Source organism: Bemisia tabaci, chromosome 1, assembly GCF_918797505.1.
Source record: "Bemisia tabaci chromosome 1, PGI_BMITA_v3".
Taxonomy (NCBI): Eukaryota; Metazoa; Arthropoda; class Insecta; order Hemiptera; family Aleyrodidae; genus Bemisia; species Bemisia tabaci.
Window position 1 is genome coordinate 23,799,614 of NC_092793.1, and position 22,513 is coordinate 23,822,126.

At 42.4% G+C, this 22,513-nt stretch overlaps 1 protein-coding gene across 1 annotated transcript in view; it reads left to right on the forward strand.

Annotated features, from left to right (window-relative positions):
- Positions 1 to 2,831: 2,831 nt before the first annotated feature.
- Positions 2,832 to 22,513, forward strand: part of stumps (DBB domain-containing protein stumps) — a gene marked incomplete in the record, with an annotated part of 123,836 nt that continues 104,154 nt past the window's right edge. The window contains 2 exon segments of the mRNA XM_072298336.1: positions 2,832 to 3,319; positions 16,365 to 16,437. Coding sequence (XP_072154437.1) covers positions 16,419 to 16,437 — 19 coding nt within the window.

The window sequence follows — 22,513 nt, forward strand, 5'->3', positions numbered from 1 at the left end:
TCTGAGGCGTCGCAAACCGATAGTTATGTGGTTGCCGACTTACACCGTCGATATGTAGAGTAGCGTTAGTAGCGCTCACACGTAGGACACAAATAGTTGCGTGCAGGCTCCACAACCAACTAAGAGTAGTATTCGTAGGCCGAGATAATAACCGAATTCTTCGTCTCAGGTACTCTGGCCTCATGTCACTGACTAACAATCCTTACACATTGATACATTGTTGTTTGAGTGCTACATCTCAGCTTGTAAGTTCCGTGGATCTCTGAAGAAGAGAGAAAAGCGGGAGCGCCTTCAATATTTGAATATGCAACACGCGCATCCGTCGGACACGAATAGTTGCATCGAGGCGCCGCAATCAACCCAGTCTGGTCCGGTATTCGGTGGGCCGCTCTTCATAGGGTAACGTTTCGGCGCTTCCTATATTTGCCGGCACTTAGATCAAATTTTCATCTCGATACCTCCTTCCGAAAATAAACCTGTATATTGCGTTGATACTTTTATAGTCGTCAAAATTCTTGCGAAATGTTCGACAGAAATTGCTCAGTGGAGGACATTCGTCGATGAGCTATTGGATTGAAAATTCAAAATTAACGACCGGGCCCCTTGGCGTGATTTCCAGTCTTTCGAGCGGTCAGTCCACGGACTGGGCAACAGAGGTGGCCATGTCTGCGGACGAGCAAAGAATATCCCTGTCTCCATACCTGGCAATTTCACCAACGGGGTGGAGGAACATGCACTTTTCCATTCGGAACCACGAGGGCTCTGAACTTTTAACTTTACCCATATTCATATAAGCGTACACATGATTCATAATTTTGCGTTATCCGCGCTAAACAAATATGAAATGGTGACCTAGATTACATCTGATCGATCTTACCCCACTACGACCCGCATGAGCACGCAGTACCCGGGAAAACCCCCTCCTTTGTTGAAACTGAGCTCAAGAGTGGGAGGGTGCTCGAATCGTAAAAGCCAATCGAATTAACGACAGGTATCAGGTGAAACTGGGTGCCCCGGATCAGATCAGAGGCCGGATGATACGCTCCTGTATCGCATCGTCACCATTTACTGCGTAAAATCTGCGAATTTTACTTCGAGCTCTACACAATTGTGCAACAGAAAAACGCCGTGTAAACATTCAAATGTTGCCAAATTTCCTCCGATGGAATACTCATAAATACAGACGGTTATGAATAATTTTCGTTGACATTTTCAAACGATTTAGGATAAATTGCGAATAAAATTCGTTAAAAAATTAAAAGAAAAATCCTCATTAGTTATCCTGAAAATTCGCATTTTATCACGGAAAATTTGGCAACTTCCGCTGTCTCATACGGTGTTCTTCCTTACCACGACGGAGTGGCGGACTCATAAACTCAAGCCGGAAACCGGCAATGTCGGTAGGTATCGTAAAGGACTGCGATGTACGAAATCAAGAGGCGAACAAGGATAGCCAGGTAAGTACAATAGTTTATTCTCATAATAGTCGAAGATCCGACGAACAATGCGCGGGGGTGTCTCCGCCAGTTCGCGATATGATTGTCGGTAGCCGAGGGGGTAATTTGGGTTGTGAGCGAGGGGATGAACATTGGTGTCATCTGTGCTGATAGTACATTTTTTTGCGTGGGGTTCCGTTCTCGCAATCCGATGGTTGGATAGGTAGGCGGGGGAGGGTCCTGGGTCTTGTTAGCAGAAGGTGTATGAATGAAAAGGAGAAGGCAAGGCCAAGTGCATTGGCTGTTTGATGTTGCCAGATCGACTTATAGCTGAGTCTTTCTTCCGTAGCCGAACAGTGAAAGTCTCCGTATGATCTCTCCCTTACATCAGGAAAGAGTAATTCTGATCGTTAAGGTAAAACTTTCCGAGAGCTTTATTTGCGATTCCAGAGGATGAGCTTTGGGCGCTGTAATCACAAAATCTGGAGGTCTGCACGCGATGATTATAAGCCTATGATACAGGTGAGGAACTGGGGCAATACGGTCAGGAATAGGTCACGTCGCCCCCCCCCCCCCCCCTGAAATCCGCTCGACTCCTCCCAAAAAATGTGAAGGATTTCATCAAGTAAGTGCGTAGAATATTCCTCTCATTTCTGGAATTATAATTGGGTTAATTATGAGTCCTTGAATTTTTTTGGGAGGGAGGGGGGGGGGGCTTTTTCCAGTCAGAGGACTTTTTGTAATGTTAAATTTGAATTTTACGATCCAAATTACACATGAAAGAACATCACAGTCCGGTTCGGGAACTCAAAAATATTCGATCACCTGGAAGCCATTTCAGGAAGGACCTGAAACCCTCCCCCCCCCCCCCCCCCAAATGGGTGTAGAACAATTATAGACCTCTTATGCGGAATCCTTGACATAGAAAACCAACTAACAAGTATGCCATACAGCATTTAAAGTTGCCCATAGTCATTTTCCCATCAGAACTGAAATTGGGCCGAAAGAGCTCTATATCTTGAACCGTTCAAAAATTAAGGGAAAAAACTGGTTTCCACACGACCCCCCTCCTCTCTTCCCTAAGGATGCCAAATAAAAAATTCGACAATTTTCGAGTTTCCTAGACAATGCCCTTTAATACCCGAAGAAGATTTTGTTCTGGGCCCAGTTCTGATGGCAGATAAATCCATTACTCTCTCCATAATTTCTTAAAATATTCGCCTGTGCGAAGATCTGTTCAGCGAACAGTGGCACCTAATGATAAACAGACACGGCTGGCCAGGCAGGGTGAGGGAGGGATTTTTTCGAAGTAAGAAGGTGCGTATTTTCGAAAGAAACGCAGCGCTCCTAGACGGCGGAAATCTGGATCACGGATCTGCCCCGGGGCGAGGGGGGCCCGCCACGTCTGTCTCGGGATTCGAATGCAGTCCGAGACGCTCAGTTGGCGACTGAGGTTCACGCGGGTCGTTTTCGTTCTTATCTCACTCGGCGCACGGCGTCTAACCTAACCTCTCAGAATTCTGTCGTGATTACTCCGCGTGGTTTTGATTATATACCAGTGTTGTCGGTCCCCAGAGTGACCAATCGGAAGGTTTTCGCGCCAGCGTGTCTGTCTGGCGCTTGTTATCTGAATCAGTCGCTAGTCTGATCGAAACGTCGACGAAGTGCGTGGTCGTCGGTGTGTGGTCTGAGTTTTCGCGGCGGTCTCGCCTTGCTGTTGTTGATTCTCCCAATTGATTGATCAGAGCTGTTGCAGCCGGATTTTAGTGTTGACAACTCGACGGTTCTTTGATTCTAACTAGTTTGACTCTTGTCATTGTGTGTGGTGCAGTATTTCCTTTGGATTCGAATCTGCTGGCCATCTTTGGATACCTTGTGAACAGGTAGGTTTGCTTATCTTGTATTGTAGACATGACCTCAGTCGAATTAAATGTTGTACACATTTGTTTCAAGAAGTACAGATGGTTGAAGTACTGAAATTATTTTGGTCAATGCTGAAACCTACTGAAATGTAACCGAATCCTCCACTGACTCGATAGACGTGAGCATTTTCCTTGTGTGAGTATCTCACTCAGATTTTTCAAACCATCTAACTGGTGGCACTTCTTACCATTAAGTGACTATCTCTATTCCTTACCTACCTACCTACCATCCATGCCTTGTTGAAACCAGAGAAACAGCTATCACTTTCCAAGTTTCAGAACAACTGGTGTTCATTTTCCTTTTCCAAGTGATCGTTTTTTCTAGCTTTTGTACGCCATTTTCAGTCGTTTTTTTCAAAGTTATGCACGCCATTTTAAGTGTACTTTTTGAAGAAAATACTGTCTTTGAGATAATACACTTCTGCATTCTGGGCCAGGGGAGTGGAGACCTCGGAGCTCGGACAAACCGTTCGTCGCTCAGTGGTCAGAGAAGGAAGATTTTCGCACAGTGGGACAGGGAAGGAAGATTTTAGACAAAAACGCAGATTTGCCCGAAGGGTGAAGCCTCCCTGAAATCGGCGCGTAGCGGAGCGCCGGTTTTTTTTAGATCAAAATATTTTCGATGGAATCCTCATGATAGTGCCTTGTTTCTAAAGTGGGGACTAATCTCTAAGAACGTTGAAAAATGTCCTTTGCAACAAACCTCAAATAAATTATTTTTTAGTTGCCTTTCGGAAATTCTGACCTCCCCGAAAGAAAATTTGTCACCGGAAACATGTACCTATGTCTGTATTCATCGGAATTTTTTATAGATTTGAAAAGAATTTCCCCCTCTGTGTTTAATTTTGACGATTTCAATCTCATTCATCCTCACCTGAGTACATACCATCTACAAGGTTGTCAATGGGCGATAAATGGGAGTCTCGCTGGTTTTACCGAAAAGCTTCCTCCTCATCCCCTGCCTCTCATGCATAACAGGAAGAAAACGGGGCGGTAGAAAAAATCCGGTGCCCCTTCAACACGTGGTCTCTCGTTTCCCCTGCCAAATCGTGCAATTAGTCAATTTTAAAAGAATGGCCGAATCGTTATGACGAGAATCGGAAAGAATATTTCCAGCAGAATCTGAAACTTCTCGGCCATGTCCTGAGCGAGAATGACTTTAACTTCGCTTCAGAATCGGACAATGTTTCAAAATTTCACTTTTTAAATTTTCGATAAGCAAAATTTGCCAGGTTCTTGCGGGTCGGATTGCTATCGCAAAATATAAAATTGTCGCACAGTGGATCGAGTCAATTCGAGCGGTCGGAACTGAAATATTTGATTAAACCCGCAAATTTTGATGTTTATTTCGTCACAGTTTAAATTTTAAGGGATGCTTTAAGAAAAACATTTTACGAGGAAACCAAGAGAACTACTTTTAGAACCTCAATTTTTTTTATAAACGTAGTTACTAGCAGTGGCGTGGCGTGAATTGCGATGTATCGATTGTTATGCCATTTAAACCCATGGTAAAGAATCGATTATTAAGGTTTTCGCTGCGAACACTCTGCTTATCGATCCTTCTCCATAGTTTTAAATGACATGTTAACCGATATATCGCAATTCACGCCACGCCACTGGTTACTAGCTTCTAAAATTTCCAAATTTTGTCCAACCTCTCGTTTTGACTCGACCCACTGTGTGCCGGTTGTGGGATGCATCGCGATCAACTTTCGTAGTTTTTCCGCGAGTCAATTATTTTTTGATCCACACCTATCAAGGTTTGGCTTCAGTCTTTCATCGTACAAGCGTGCAGTGAAAAGGTAGCCGTGCGAGGGAACGAAATCGAAATAAGACATGCAATGCACGGTGACAATTGGTTTTAATGAGTGTCCCAATCAGTCTCAAAATAAACGCTAATCAAGACCCTCCCCCCTCCCTGCCAGGGTTCGGTGAGTGCATTGTCTTATCACCGAAGAGCCCTATCACTTGGTCACGTGTATGAGGAATTTTGATCGTTGTAACGTCTCCAAAAGCGAAGAAATATCTAGCATCCAACCGAGCGGGAAACTGAACCTTTGACTCTTTGTCGTGTTATCTTTCGTGTTGGATTCAATAATCGATCGGAGTTGGTTGCACCGTTAATTAGAGGGCCTTTGAAACTGTAGTGAAACGTTAAATTCGAATAATGTTATCATCTCTCTGAAGAAAAGAGTGACGTGGGCTTACAAAATTGAAGCCGTGTCTGATGACACATGCTACACGCATCAAAACACGTTGAAGATCCTTAAGTAATCAGAGTGAATATTAAATTATCTCAATGTATGATTCTTCATCGATTTGAAATTTTGAGCGCATCAAATACCTATCCTCGTCTCCTGGAAGAAAGCACAACTCCATCCCAAGCTTGCCAAATTGACTGCAACAATCAATATATTTTACATCAATGTTCATGTGCAATTTTTGTCCAAAAATTTTCTGATTTTCGCTTGAAATCTGAGGAATAATCAGTGAAAAGCTCAGTTAGGCACGCCCAAGATTTTCCTAGTTAATATGCAATTTGCGAGGTGAAACTTGACAACATTGAAATGGAGTTACGTTCTTTTGTGACGGAAACGACGATATGTCCAAAATCACCTCGCACAAATCAGTAGGATAGTGATCAAAATTGTAAGTTAAGCAAACAAAAAGAAGTAAGGATGGCTCTCTTCCGATTCGTTCAACATGCATTTTTTCTCGCGCACTGTGGGGAATTTCGAGGAATAATCGGAGGATTGGTTGCGTTACCCATAGTATTGTGCTTTGATGGTTACATTTTTAGGATTAGGCAAAAAAATAACGGGATATATCGCAACGTCAAGTTTCTTTTTCCAACTGAGTTTCTCCACGCAGCGGGCTTTTTTGATTTTACCATGTCGCTCCTGTCTCCCGTATGAAACTCCACGTGTCATTTTTTGAGATGCGCTAAAGAGAGAATTGATCAAAGCCGTTAAAAAATTTTAACTTCGGCGCGAAATTGTTGCTGATTAGTCGTTTGAATACCAATGAGTTCAGCGTTTGTGCCAAGTTCTACTCCGGTTCACTGTCACTCAGGTATTCAGAACTCGTGCCGTTTCTTACCCTCGCTTCTTTCAGCAACAATACCTGATGCTTGCGCGTCTAGTTTCAGTTACTTATCCACGAATCATAATTTTGGTCAAAGCTAACAATCCGCATCAATCACTGAACATGGTTTAAGGCACAGCCATACCGCGCTGATCAAAATTTTGTGAAATATTTTTTGGATACTTTTAGGATGTGTGCGCCAAAGTCGAGTTGAAAGTCTGAAAGCCTTTCCCGGAGGGGGGGGGGGTGTCTGGTTATCGTTATACCCTATACAGTATTACTGTGTCAAAAATCAAGTAGAACCATTAAAGAATCGACCAAACTTCTGGTTAAATTTGTTATAGTTTATCTTTCGGCGATACGCATTTTAGTCATAGGACTAGGAGTGCTGAAAGGCTGAAACTTCCTGGCTAAGCGACTGGCGGCATGGGAAAACGAATCACACAGTATACTTACTGTACGTAACAGCACCCCTTAAACTATGACGCGATGGTGTTTCATCCAGTACCTACCCTCATGTTACTTCCTACTCTCTCCTTCTTTGTCATTTAACTAGCTTTAACTGTCATCTCACCAACTCAAATTTTCTAAAAGTGACTCCCTCTTATAGCTTTCTTACCCAAGAGATTGAAATCCTAAAAAAAAAAAAGATTCCATTCGCTGTGAGTGGTGTGGTGTTCGGTTGTTCTTCCTCTATCCTTGATCTACAATAGCTGTCCAATGTAAGTCACTTCTACCAGTGTTGAATGCCTGGTCTTTCAATCAAAGGCATCAATTTGTACCTCTCGACGCTATGAATCATTCGAGCCGCGAATCTGTCTCGACGACAGGTTTTCAAGGCTCCTCGAATCGCGTGAAATTCATTTTCACGGTCTTCGATGCGGGCGTAATGCAGTTCGCAATGGTCGGACGAGCCGTTTTTGAGGACGGCACGAAGGGCTGTCATCTGTCACCACGAGAGGCTCCAAACAAACACCTCGCGAAGACGCAGACGCGGGGCTAAGTGGAGGCGGAGGGGTGGGTCAGGTCAGTTCATAACTAATTTCGCGGGTAAGAGCCGGCGAGCGTGAAAGGTCCCGACAATGAGAGTGAGAGAGACGGACGCGATGTTTGGAGTGAGAGACCGGAGGCTCCTTCGTGTCGCAGCCGTCCATTCCATTTGCTGAAGAAGGAACTCAGGAAACGCGGCTCCATGCTCCAAGGTCGCAGGAACAATGTTGTCGTGCCTGGGGATTTTTTTTGGCTTTGCGTGAATAGATATTGCTGGAAAATCTTTCACTCTGGTGTGAAACTGTGCGGATTGTATGTTTTACTTTAAGTAAAGCTTGAAATGACGACAGGGTGTCTACAAGTCAGGAAATAGTACTGATTTTTTAAGGGCAGTCCGGGAGTACTGAAATAGTGCGGAAATTCCGTAAAAAGGTACGGAATTTTTGTCATTTTTGTCGCAATTTCAGCGAGAAATTGCGAATTTCGTCAATTGGAGGTACTGGAAAAGTACTGAATTTTTCTGTCGAGGAGATACTGAATTTCTTGGGAATGCACTGAAAAAGTACTGAAGAAGTACTGTTTCTGGTCAGTCTGTTTCCGTGGACACCCTGGACGACCGATCTGTTTCATTCCTCGTCATTCCATATGAGTTGTCGAGTTCCTTTTTTTAAAAAGACAACTCTTTTGCAATTTGCCCATAAATATCAGATTGCACTTCCTTGAAACGACTAAGCAATACTTGATAAATGGAAACTTTAACGCTGCTATCAAGACACATGTTTTCATAGTCTAATGATGAATATGAAATCACGCATCCACAAATGGGCTCTCAGTTTATTGCGAATAGTGCACTCGATTTCCTTCATCCCCAAAGGCATTGTATTACCTATACACTGACTTCGAACTAAGTACGTGCCAAAATAGTAATCGGGAAGATGCATGTTTACCAAGAGAAAGTTAACAATGGAAAACCGTCCGAGTCAGGAGTAACAGCGGCACGACTGAAAGTCAGAGGTTTACGTCTCGGTTTTCCGTTTGTTTGTCCCGTCAAACACTCGAAACTCGAGTTCAAACAATCCGTTAAGAGTTGCGTTTCTCGGTGTGCTCTCCTCTCGTATTATAAGCAGACTCGTTAAATCGTCACCTTCCGGCCAAAGTATCAGAAGCGCCATATTCGACATTTAAAAATTTCCACCGCCATTTTAATTATTTTTACTGAGAAATTGTTCAATAAAGCTGTCCGCAAATTTCACTGAATTTTCGTTGTGCTGCCGATAAAATTCAGTGAAATTTTCAAACGGATTAAACCAAAAATTTCTCGGTAAAAAAATAAAACGGCGGCGAAAATTTCGAAACGTTGCAAGGCACTTGTGATACTTTGGCCGGAAGGTGACAAACTGTGTTTGACGTCTGTTGGTTTTCGGCAATTTTGATGTCCGTTTTGTTTTTCAGTAAAGAAACTGAATCTCTTTATTTAATCAGCACTGAATGAAAAAAAAAAAAAAAAAAAAAAAAAAAACCACACATTGGAGCTAGAGTCCAGACTCTTGAAAACATTGACAAGAAAAAATACTCTTGATTCAATCAGACTTACGCTTAAATCAAAAGGAAATCCGCTCAAATTAAGAGGCTTGGTTCTTGATTTAAGCAAAAATCCGATTGAATCATGAGTATTTTTTCTTGTCGATGTTTTTAAGTCTGGACTCTAGATCCAATGTGTTCTTTTTTTTCCAGTGCTATGGTATTTCCTCTATTTCACACAAATATTTTTTTAACTTTTTCTTGACTGATGCGTGGCAGATTAGCGTGCTGTTAAGTTTACTTTTCGGATTTGTGGGGTAGAGCTCGGGGGAGCACGCGCCGGTGTGGCCGAAATGAGTCGTGTATATTCAAGGAGAGGTCCCGCACGACTCCCGAGCGCGTATAGCGTAAAACTAAAGGGATTTCTATTGCCACGCGGACATAATTACGTTCGCCATCGGAATAAATTAATTTTCGGCGGCACCGCGGGGCATTTTTCACGCTATCGAACCATTCAAACGAGCCCCCGCCACTCACGATTCAGTTATGCCAGCGAGTAAGTAATACGGCCCAACGACTCGTTTGTAATGGATCGTATCTAAATTTCGCGCCATTTTTCGGGAGTTTGTAGCGTGATCACTGTCAATAGAATCCCTTTATACCAAGAGTAAAGACAATGTGAAACCATTTCTGATTGGTTCCCGTATTTTCGGCCTTCACAGTGTCAGAAACGGGAATAAAGATGACATTTTCACCAATTGCAAAGATTATAAACTGAAATGGACCGGGGAATGAGGGGTATGTCCTTTTTTTTGTATAAATTAAATTCAAATTGGTTTTATGGTTGGAAAAATGAATATTTGAAGCACTTACTTAAGAAATATACAAATTTAAAGAAAGAATAGTTGAAAGCGATTCAGTGAAAAAAAACACATGAATATACCTACCAAGGACAATAAGTATCGGTGTCAAACTTAAAAAGGGAAAAGAAAACCCCTTAAATCCAATACACATACTGCAACGTTGAGCTTGACACCCCTTCAATACCTCACCCCTTCACCCTTTCCCTCGCTTGGTCACAAAATTATGACCTACCCTCTAGCGCGTGACATAATTAATATAGGTAGCCCATAGAAGTTTTTTTTCTATGTCTGCCGGGCCTCTGAAGATGCAGTCGTTCGAAACTTGGAACCGAAAGAATTCGTTACTCGGATCCGAGAACTGCGGTTTTTATCGATCGCAGTTAAAAATTCCCAGAGAGGAGAAATCGGGCGCGTTATTTTTAACCGCTGCTCTTTTGAAGAATTTCAGCGTCTGAACGCTCGGAAAAGCTTAGAGCCCCGCGTGTCCCGCCTTGGCGTCACGCGTCTGTGTGGAATCAACGCCGCGATGTCGATGAGAGAAGAAAAAGTAAGCAAATAACGACCTGGTGTTCGATGAACACTTTCATTCATGCTCGCTTTCGTCGCAGTTGGGATATAGATCCTATTCAATAGTGGTTGGATGTGTCGTTCGGTTCAAAACATTAGAACATAACCTCAGATAAAAATTTTAGGATTTAAGTTAGTAAAGCTGAAAATGAAAAAATTCTTCACTTTTCATAGCCATTTTGTACTCATAAGTATAAAAAGCATATCGCTAGAAACCCGTTTCCTCACTGGAAAAAAAAAAAAAAAAACACACATTGGATCTAGAGTCCAGACTCTTAAAAACATCGACAAGAAAAAATACTCTTGATTCAATTAGATTTAAGCTTAAATCAAGAACCAAGCCTCTTAATTCGAACGGATTTCCTTTTGATTTAAGCTTAAATCTGATTGAATCAAGAGTCCTTTTTTTTGTCAATGCTTTCAAGAGTCTGGACTCTAGATCCAATGTGTTTTTTTTTTTTTTTTCCAGTGCTCAGTTTACTCAATTGACTTTTGAGGCTATGCTTACATGTTGAACCAATCGATATCGATAAAATCTTACCTGTTTGATGTATCGAATACAATCCGTTGAGACATGTACGGGTCGATCGTTGAATCTCTGTTGGAAGGACCTTGATCGATGAATGAGCAGCGCGCCTTCATTTAATTAAGTATGCCGTACGCATGTCATCCGACCACGAATAGTTGCATCCAGGCGCTGATGATCAATCTCTAGTGAGTTGATCGCGGTATCGTTATCGAATGGCCTCGATCGACAAAGCCCTATCTTAGCCATGGAGGTTATCGATCGATATCAGTAGACAACGATTCAACAATTGAGGCGCTGCGAGATATAAACACACATGAAGGCAGGAATTGCTGAATTGTGGAGATCGCGATACAGAGCTATTTGTGGAAGCAGTTGAGGGTAATTTTTTTTTTTTTTTTTTTTTTTTTTTTTAATATTTTGGCAAGTTTGATTATTATTTTTTTTCGGCGTGGAACAACAACATGTTGAAAATCATCAATTAAAATAACCGTTAAATTGAATCAAACTTTTAGTGTCTCTTATGAACTGAAGCTAAGTCCTTACAACCGAAGTTTTTCTCTCCGAAATAGAAAATGGTCGGTCCTCAAGCTAACAGACTTCCTGAAGCATTTTTAGGGAGGTACACTGGGAGAAAAAAAAAAAAAAACATTGGATCTAGAGTTCAGACTCTTGAAAAGATTGACAAGAAAAAATACTCTTGATTCAATTAGATTTTTGCTTAAATCAAAAGGAAATCCGCTCAAATTAAGAGGCTTGGTTCTTGATTTAAGCAAAAATCCGATTGAATCAAGAGTATTTTTTTCTTATCGATGTTTTTAAGAGTCTGGACTCTAGATCCAATGTGTTTTTTTCCCAGTGTAACTCCATTTTCAAATTCAGTTCAGCCCCCTCTAAGTTTGTTTCATTGAGACCTTTTTTTTAAATCCTGGTGTCAGTAAACTCTCCTGATCATTTTATCCGAACTCCGTGCAATGAACCTCGAACGATTTCATTTCAGACGCTCGAAAATGCAAGTGTTCTGCTCTTTCAAACCGTGTATTTGCTCTTCAAACTATTGAATTTTTTCTCACGTGGACGCTAAGCGGCAACTCCGGCTCGAAAAGAAATTGCAGAGCAAACCTAAATCCAAGTCGATCTCGCTTGTCCCCTGAGCTTTCGCGCGAACCTCGACAATCGTCAGTCGGCCCACCTATCTTTTCCTCCCCTTCCTTCACCCTTTCCCCCGTTTCACAGGGATTCGTTAAGTCCCGGCGAACTCGCGCCAGCGAGCTTGGGCCCACGAATAACTGTGTCAATGACGTCATTGCCGACGAAATAAAAAAGGGATTCACCTGATAGAATAATCGTACGGTAAGATCAATCTAATCTTTTTTGTCGCAAACCGTTGGTTTCACTGATTGTTGCAAAGATTTTGCAAAACTGGCGATATTTCTTGCGAAAGTAGCTTTAAGCTGCTTTTCTTGTTTAGATAACTACATTATCAAATACCATAGTATCACAAAAAATCGAGAAACTAAACGGTTTACAATTTTTTTTTTGAAAGTTTTGGCTTCTAGCCGTCAAAAATGTAAATAAAAATACCTTTCCCTATCCTTTCTTAGTATACTGATTGAAACTGCTAAGGACAACAGATTCAACACGATAAAAGCAGTTCGTAACTTTATGCGCTGGAGATCTTAGGCATTCCACAAAGTACCTAGTGACAAACCGAATATTTAGGACGTGTAAAAGAATTATTCGAAACATCCTTTGGAGAAAATTAAATGTGCATAGTACTTTCTACAAAGAATGTTTCATTCCAGTCCTGAAACTTCGAATACAACCGTTAACGAAGTAACACAAATATACAATTATGTTTGTGAAAACTTTGGAGATACTGTAGATTTCGAGGATAATATCCAGCAGGACGCTATTTTTTAAGTTTCATTCACAGTTAGTACCTATTTTCGCTTTGAAACGGTGGATTCGTTGCCCGTTGGCTGGCAGGAGATCACTCAACGGCACTCATCATTTTTCGCCTTCATCTGAGCGAGTAGGCAAGAATAGATCCCACAGGTTGAAATGGTCGCATCCTGAAAATCGATCCGGCGGCGTTATGCGTGCACGGCCCGTTCAATCAGATTTTACGCATTACCAATCATTGTCGTGGTTTACTTCGCGATGTATCGATTAATCTGCCATTGAAACCTATGGAAAATGATCGTTAAACATGTTGCTCGGAAACGAAAACCTTCATAATCGATTAAATTCCCACAGCTTCTAATGGGGGTATATCAATAGTTGATCATTCACACCTCGCCACCGATGCTAAACTCCATTTTCACCCCCCCCCCCGCCCCCGCCCTTTACCCCCCCCCCCCCCTCAAACGTCAGTTATTTTTCTTACTTTGCGGTGGAAAGTTAGAAAAGGGAGGAATTTGAGGTTTGAAGCGGCATCCGCGATCTCATGCACCGCGAGCCAAAATCCCGTCCGACAAAGCCACTCGGATGGCGGGAAGAAGGGTCAAGGTCCGGCAAATCAAGGCCACCCGCCGCCACCGCCGTCGGTCCCGTCGAGTGGGGAGCGATTCAACCGGAGAAAAGTTCGATCAAGTTCGCGACAACTTCGGAAAAACTCCTCACCACTCTCGCCCCGCCCCGTCGCGATTCGGTAATGCGAGCCTTCAATCGGAGCGCCACGTTTGAAGCCTCCAAAGTTTTTTAATTTGTTTTCTTTTCTTTCGAGCCCTTATCCAGTGATTTTTTTTATTTGCCGTCCGAGTTCCGGGCGGTTTTTTTCGAGTCGCAGAATGTCGCGCTGAGGCTTTCTTTCATGTCGTTATTTGACCCGAAATAGAAGTTTCCTGCGTCCTCGAGATTGAGGTTAGGCAACTATTGTGGACTTCAACTCGATGTTGCCTGCGATTTCGGGGTTATGTATGGCTCAGGTGAAGCTGTACACCGACCACCCCCTCCTCCAACAAAAAAACCTCAACGGACGAGCTGATTTGAAAACTCATTTTCCGTATGGTGCTTTTTGATTTGGGTAGCAATGTCGCGCTGTTGCCCAAAGCATTTTAAGACATCTTTTAAGTGTCCAATCTTCTCTCACCCACCCTACTCCTATTAAAAGAAACGATGGAAACAAATTCTCTCTTAAAAATTTCTGCACTACTTCAAAAGAACTTTTTCGCACCAGCTATCGCAACCAGCCCCTATACAAGCTTTAATCGAAAGTTCTCTCTTTCTTAAGTTCGCAGACACTAGGAAGGAAACGTTTTCCCAAATTTTGCACGATTTTAAATCAATCGAATGTTAAATCTCTTAAGCGAGCGTTATGAGGCAAATAGCACCACCGTTGCTTGATGATTTGACTCTTTAATGTTTGCGATTCACTAAATTCGGTGGCGCGCGATTCTAAACATTATACGCTCTCCACACTGAATCGAATTTCCTCACATACGCGCAACAGACGTTTCCAACAGCAAGACGGCAACTCTGCGATACTTTTCCGCAACTTCATCCTCCAGCGCTGAAAAAGTGGTGCGGTGGCGTTTGCGGACGTGGCGTTTGCGGATTCTAAGAATCGGGTGGCGTTTGCGGATTCTCATATTTTGACGGTGGCGATTGCGGACATGCGGAACAGGGCCGGTGGACTTTGCGGACCGGAGAATTTCGGCGGTGGCGATTGCGGACGGAGGGGTAGGCACCTACATATGCTGCCCCCCACCCCTGCGCTGTATATTAAAGAGAAAAATTACCGGAGAGGCTCTGGATTCCTTGCCGTGGATGTAGAATGAAAACAATATTAGTATTAAACATTAGTATTATGTTGGTATAAAAACATATGAGCTGTGAACATACAGTAAATTTTTAAAAACAGGCATATCAGAAATCAAGAAACTGAAAAATCTCAGTTTCAGTTCATTTTTAGGATGAAAAACATGTTGTGAATTCCAGTCCAAAATTACTGAAAGTCAAAAAATTAAAATGTGTTTTCATTTTTCGTTGTAATTTTTTGACTTTCAGTAATTTTGGACTAGAATTTACAACATGTTTTTCATCCTAAAAATGAACTGAAACTGACGATTTTTCAGTTTCTTGATTTCTGATATGCCTGTTTTTAAAAATTTACTGTATGTTCGCAGCTCATGTGTTTTTATACTAATATAATACTAATGTTTAATACTAATATTGTTTTCATTCTACATCCACGGCAAGGAATCCAGAGCCTCTCCGGTAATTTTTCTCTTTAATATACAGCGCAGGGGTGGGGGGCAGCATATGTAGGTGCCTACCCCTCCGTCCGCAATCGCCACCGCCGAAATTCTCCGGTCCGCAAAGTTCACCGGCCCTGTTCCGCATGTCCGCAATCGCCACCGTCAAAATATGAGAATCCGCAAACGCCACCCGATTCTTAGAATCCGCAAACGCCACCGCACCGAAAAAGTTTCCTCGAATCGCTGCGCCTCTCGCGTAACGCTTCGCTTTGAAACAGGGTGGAATCGGAAAGCGTAGCGAGCCCCTATTCTACTTTTTAGCTTTCGTCGCGACACAGTTAGCCTGGCCGCTTTTCAGGTGTAGCTTCCACAAAAACGCTACTTCCCTCATAAGTTCACATGTTTACTTCCGGCCCGCTGCAGCCAGCCGTTTTCAGCGAGGGTTTTTAGCTGTGAGCTGGCGGCCGGATTTCTCCTCATGTCCAGATAAGTTCGTAACTTCTGATTCGCGACTCTGTGAGCTGTATTGTTCAATTGTTCCTGACGTAAATCGTACATCTCGTTTGCAACATTCACATTTACGAAGAATCACGTGAATAGTAGTTCCGTCAGATAAGTCGTTCTCCTCATGTCCAGATTAGTTCGTAACTTTTAATACGCGACTCTGTGAGCTGTATTGTTCAATTGATCTCTTGATGTAGGTAAATCGTACATCTCGTTTGTAACATTCACATTTATGAAGAAGCAAGTGAATAGTAGTTTCGTCAGATAAGTCGGCATTATTTTTACATTCGACCATCGTGCGCACAAGGGGACGGAAGATGCCCGAGCGCACACGAAAACTCGGTTTGGGCGTGGCGTGAAAAAAATCGTACCTAAAATCGACGGAAAATTTTCTCAAAAATAAAATTTTTATTTTTTTTTTTTATTTTCTTTCCCTCAAGCAAAAAATGAGAAAAAAAGATAGACACGTTGAATTTTGTATTTATTTCGTTGAAAACATATTTTAACGGTTTTGCGGAGTGAGGAAATTTTAAAGCTTCGTTGGCGACTAATTTTTGCTCGGAAGATCTTCCTGAGTAAAGCAGGATATGTAAACCCACCCATCGCAAAATTATATGCTATTGTACCGCCTACGATATTAGTTTATCTCATATATTCCCTTGCCGTTTTTAAAGAAGAAAATTAAATTTGAATCGAAAGAAGTATTTTATTTGTCTATGTTTGACACGTTTGTCGTTTGGGTGTTTCAGGTTGGAGACGTGCGAAGGTCATTCTCGGAGTCGGAGCAGAAGGATGCACTCAGGATGATGGAATCAGCTCTAGGTAAGAACGGCCGCGCGCGCTCATCAATTCATTCACGCCGAACGGAGTGAAACAATGGGCAAGCTGCCGAAAATTCATTGGCACCGCGAGGCCCCGCCACAGCCGTGACCGGAATTTTTCTTCAAAATTTCTGTCCCCCGAGATCTGCCCATCGAGGACACCCCGACGGGCTTTCTGTCTGGTGTTAGAATCCCGATTCGCAGGGAATAGAACTGAGGAGGATGAGGGTAGTGGAAGTGGACCGACGGGGGAAGCGAAGGCGAAGGGGGTGGGAGACGGGAGCGTCAAGAAACGGAACGACCGGGCGAAATTTATTGGCCTCTTGTTGCGTTTGCAACTGGTGGTAAGCTCGGAGCGTTGCCATTTTGCCCCCGCGAGATGGGGTTGCATCCAAGGGTGTGGACCGTGTGAGTTCTGGTTCTATCACCTCTTTTTACGGATTCATCCTCTGGTTGTAATGCAACAAGCATTGCGTACCTGTCAAATTCCAACTGGAGAGAAACGATCTAAGGCTCTTAGTTCCAACATATCTCAACAGAATCGAAAGTGTCCAGTGTTTTTAACCAGAGATGATAGAACCGGGCCAAAGACGTTTCTGTGTTTTGCTTCATGGCACACGTTACTGTTCCGCAAATTGTCTTACTCCTAGTGAACCGCTTTCAACGGGAAAAAAACTGAGATTGAAGCGAGACAAATCAGTTTGCAGTTTTACTGCATTGCTGGAGCGTTGCCATTTTGCCTCCGTGAGATGGGGTGCATGCCAAGGGTGTGGACCGTGCGAGGTCTGGTTCTATCACCTCCTTTTACGGATTCGTCCTCTGGTTAATGCAACAAGCATTGCACGGGTACCTGTTAAATTCCAACTGAAGTAAAACGATCTTAGGCTCTTAGTTCCAAAATATCTCAACAGAATCGAAAGTGTCCAGTGTTTTTAACCAGAGATGATAGAGCCGGGCCAAATACGTTTCTGTGTTCTGCATAGAGTACATAGAGTCGTAATGTAAATGGGAGAGCTGGCGCCATGTTCTGCTCGACGAGTTCCGAGCCCGGTGTGCGCAGAGTTCGGGTCACTTCTTCGATACAAATTCGATCCAAAATGGCGGTGCGGAATACGTGGTGATCCCTATCTTCTTTGTTTACATCGGATGGCCGGGTACCTGTGTATCGCAAACAATCGATTATGTATCGAAAAAGTGACCCGGCGTCACACAGGAGTCTCGGAATTCGGGACCTGGAAAATGCTTAAAAGTGGCGCCAGCTCACCCACTTACATTACGACTCTATGTACTCTATGGTGCTCTGCTTCATGACACGCGTTACTGTTTCGCAACTTTTCTTACACCGAATGGACCGCTTTTCAACGGAAAGGAACTGAGATTGAACCAAGACAAATCTGTTTGCAGTTTCATTGCCGTGCCAACTGCTAAGGAAGAACGCCGTATGAACATTCGAGAGTTACCAAATTTCCTTCGATAAAATGTTTAGTTTTGAGAAAAGTCATGAATATTTTTCCGAGAAATTTTCAAGAACTTCAGTTAAAATTCCGAACAAAATTATCTGAAAAATTGGAAGAAAAAGGTTTACAAACTTTCCCGAAAATTCGTGATTTACCAAAGGATCTTTGGCAGCGCCTAAAGTTTCATACGGCGTTCTTCCTTAGCATGGCAGTGCAGGTATTCCTACTTACCTAAGGATCAGTGTTACAGATTAAATCTGAATTCCGGTTTTCATTAGGACAAAGATGGGGTTTATAATGACTCTTTTCCCTACAAAAACTTTCTTATAAAATTCACATTATGACAAATATTAGGACCTACCAAATGACTGTGCGAAACGTTTCATAACCTACTTCTTGGGGTATTGCAGAGAGTCCATACTGCTTTTGTACTAGTGTACCATGTGCGTAAATGCAGGTAATTTTTCTGTTATCACGTTGGCAACCTCATGCATGTGACGTCACATCTGTAAAACTTAATGCATTCAACACCTCACCAAGGCTGCAGACACGCAGCGCGTATACCAGATTTATAACCTCATGAACTGACAATTTTTCCCCCCGGTGTGGCCAGGGGTTCCGAGGGGGGGGGGGGGGGGGTTAAGCAGAGGGAGGCGAGTGTGTTTATTATGTATTCCACCCTGATTCATACCATGTCCTGTCGAATAGAGCACGGGGGTTTCGTTCCCTCCTCTCTCCCCCTATGCTCCCCGTGGCCCTCGCGGTGGAGGGGTGGGAGGAGGTGTTGAGCTTCTGCCAGTTATTATTCTTCATTCACGCTCGCGGTACAAATATTGATATCGTTCGAAATTTTTTATCTTGTTATTCTGTCCTCACTCTTGATCGGCATTTTATTAAGTTTTATTTTTGGACTCTGGACGTCACCTGATTAGATATTTAGTAGTGCAACAGTGGAGAGAAGGGTCTATACTTAGTCGACAGGTCAACTACATGGGAAATTCGAAAGTATGGTGGACTGTTGCTGTTCGATTCACGGATCTTCAGCTTAACCGCTTTCAAGTTATTCTCTAACCTGTAAATCTGACCGGGAAATCATGTTAGGCTTATCTGGTTAAATACGTCTCGAGACACCGTTGAACACCCCTTTTTGGTGTATTGTTCCTTGAAGGAATGTTTGGGAATTGATTAGAAAATTTCAAAATTAATTTTAATTTTTCTGCTGTATGAAGGATGGAAGAATATTGTCCACTTCTCACGCATTTTATGTTCAGGACCAGAAATCTTACTCGTTGGGTGAATTCACCTGAGCAAGACTTTTCCCAGTCGGCCTGTCAAACGCCTTTTCTATAAAATTTCAGAGATATTTCCATAAATTAGTTCGGGAATCCTGTTTTTATATATTTGGTGCCCCTTTCTCTTATCGTCCAAGTGAGGCTCGATTGCTTTCAAAGGAAATTTTTTACAGATTCGTAGTTATTGCTGAGCGCGGCAGTTCAGACCTATCACAGAATTACAAACTTTTAGAAAGTTACGGAATTGTGCCCAACCCTGAAAAGTCAGTGCATTTAGCGGCAGAATCTTGAAATTTCTTCTCCAGCCTATTATCGCATTATTTATCAGTTTCACGAGATGACGAGACTTCACTTTTTGAATTTTTCTCATAAAAATGTGTATGAGAAATTATAAAAAAAACGAAGAGAAAGAAGTACCTAAAATAAAAAATCTTCGAAAAGTGAGGTATCCTCTAAATCCTTGAAAATCCAGGGAACAGGCAAGGAATTTTGGAATCACCCTGCATTGATGAGTATTATTCAGGAACCCCTCTCAACCCCCTCCTCTCCAGATCTCGCGGCTGCGATAATGGAATCGCGGTATATTTAACCGGGATCTTTTGGTGGTTTTTTGGAGGTCTTCGGCTGTCAAGCTCAGGACTCCAGGTCGAGAGAGGACACAAAAGCCCTTCGCGTGTAACCAACCTTCGCTTCGCCGCACAATGGATCGAGTTGACAGCAAGAGGTTTGACATGATTTAAAAACTTTAAATGCGTTTATCATGAATATGAAATGTTGACGTGTTCAAAGAAGTTTCATCGGTTTTCTCGTAAAATTTTCTATGAAAGAAATCCTTTAAAGTTGAAATTGTGATGAGATTAACGTAAAATTTTACAATTTTTGTCAAAAAATTAATGTCCGACTTCTTTCAAAGACTCGTTCCACTGCGTGCCGTTCCGGAACGGAGAACAATCCGTAACAACGATAATGACTCGTGACACGTTTCTTTTCCTCGTCAAAACACCGCGACCGTATCCCTTTGGGTGGAGGAGAGGGTGAAAGGGGGCGACTGAGGGGTGAAAGGGGGCGAGGGAGGGGGTTAACGCCGTGGAAAGCGCGAGCTGAGTAAACATCTGGAGACAAAAGCAACGCTCGGAACATCAATTAAGCCCCGAAAATTTAAATTTCGGAGATCGGGAGTTGGACAGGGCCCAAATGCGGTGAGCGGCGATACTGCCGTGGCTCCGGTTGTTTCGGCAACAAATTGAGACGGCAGTCATCGCTCAAACCGGGATCCCGAATGGGATTGAGTCATGGGTTCGGGGAACCGAATTTTGACGAATGTTTGGCGAGCAGTTGCAGTCGTTCAGCTTAGTTATGATGGACCGATATTTTTAGCATCTCCTCTAATTATTCTCTTTCGGCCTCTTTAAGTGCGTTCCAAACGAAAATTTAAAAACAATCATGATTTTATGGAGGTTATGAAAGAAAATAATGGTTAATGATCTTCATCGTAATTCGTCATGCATTCTTTCGGAATAGAGTAGTTTTCTCTGAATCGGGGGTTTTAGGGGTTAAGGACCAAGTTATGTTTTATTGCCGACAGAAATTGAGCAAGCCATCTGTTCTGAATTTTTGTTTTTTAAATAATTCTTTCTAAATTGTTTTCCCCGAAATATTTTCACATTAAGATTTTTATTTAAACTTACCGCACTAAAAAGTAAAATAAAATGAATAAAAAACAAATAGGTATAAAATGCTTAAAAACCACAATATAAACACAACCAGGAAGTCTCAAGCCAATTACATGTCTATTCATTCATTACATTACATACAGTGGCCTGATACGTCCTGGCTATGTTTATATTCCGTTTTCAGCCCTGTATACCCATTTTATTTTTATGTATTGTATTTTATCGTCATGAATTCAGGCGATGCGTTGTTTTTCTCTCTTATCATCCTAAAAGGTAAGGATCACATAGAGCGAAAGTAATAAGATGGAAATAGTCTCTCTTAGGTGTAGGTAATAGTTGAGAAGTAAAGAATAAAAACAAAAATTTTGCATCGTTCCGAACCCTCACTTCAAAGGTCAGCGCAAATAAATCATAACAAACCGTTGCTCGATAAGAATTCAGAGGCCTTATTCCTTTATTTTTCACGGTTTTGAGTTGGATTCAATCGAGAGCAAACGTGATTTATTCTCACTAGAAGTTTTGTAAGTGGAGTTTTGAAGTGGCTTGGTCGACTGCTAACGAGCAGCTTGAGCCTCTCTGCATGCCGTGGCAGTAGGAAAAACGCTGTATGATTCTTCAGAAATTGCCTAATTTCCTTTGTTAAAATAATAATTTTCAGGGAAGGTTGAAAATTCTCTTCGAATTTCTAAGGGAACTGTACCTATTCTCAACTTCATCTGAAAAATATTTTTGAACATTTGAGGGGAAAATGTTCATTACTCTCCCATGAAATGGACTGAGTTAAGCAGAAAGGAACCAACCCACATTTTGGAAAAAATTGAGTTATGAGTGGTCTTGAACTCATCCACTGCTCTACTATCCATCGCCAAAAATTCAAAGTTTTTGTTGGAGCAAATTTTGCAGAAATTGAACTTGAAGTTTATCTTTTACATTGAGTTTTATGCAGGAGCCAAATTTTAAACCTCTTTTTCTCGGTTCGATCCAGATGTGGCTTGGTTCCTTTCTGTTTAACTCCGTCCAAATAGATACTATATTGGGGGAAAATGGCAACTTCTGAACGCTCATAGGACGTTTTTCTCTAGCGCAGCAGCTTTGTTTTTTGAATCTCTCAGTTTCTCCAAGCTATAACTTGTCGCAAGGGAGACCAATCGAGAAGTTTCAATTTTAGGAATTGCTCCACTTCCAAAGTAATTTTTTTGATGTGGGCGAACTTAAAAGTTCGGAGACAGTCACGGAGACCAGTCATGCGGGAGTGAGCCCCGTCTCAAGCGGCGAGCATGTGCGTTTTTCTCGGTATCCAATCCGGAGGATATATCGTCGGCTCAAAATATCTTTTTAACGCCGCGTTGTAATAACGTCGGGAAGAACAGCGTCAATTATTGAGTGCTGAAACGGGCCAACGGCGGGAGCGGGAAGGGAGGTTTTTTGGGCGGAATCCAGGAACCGTGATGAGTGTGTCATTAGACCTAATCATATCGTAATAGGCGATCAACTTCGAGCGTCCGTTGACAGCATCGTTTTTTGAGATGGAAAAATTAAATTTCGCCCGGTCCGTCGGACCTCCTTTTCTTCATACTTGTTGACAAGGTCCGTTGTGGTTGTGGAGCTAGTATCTGTTTCACAGGTGGAAATTGGCAAAGATGTACACGCAGAAA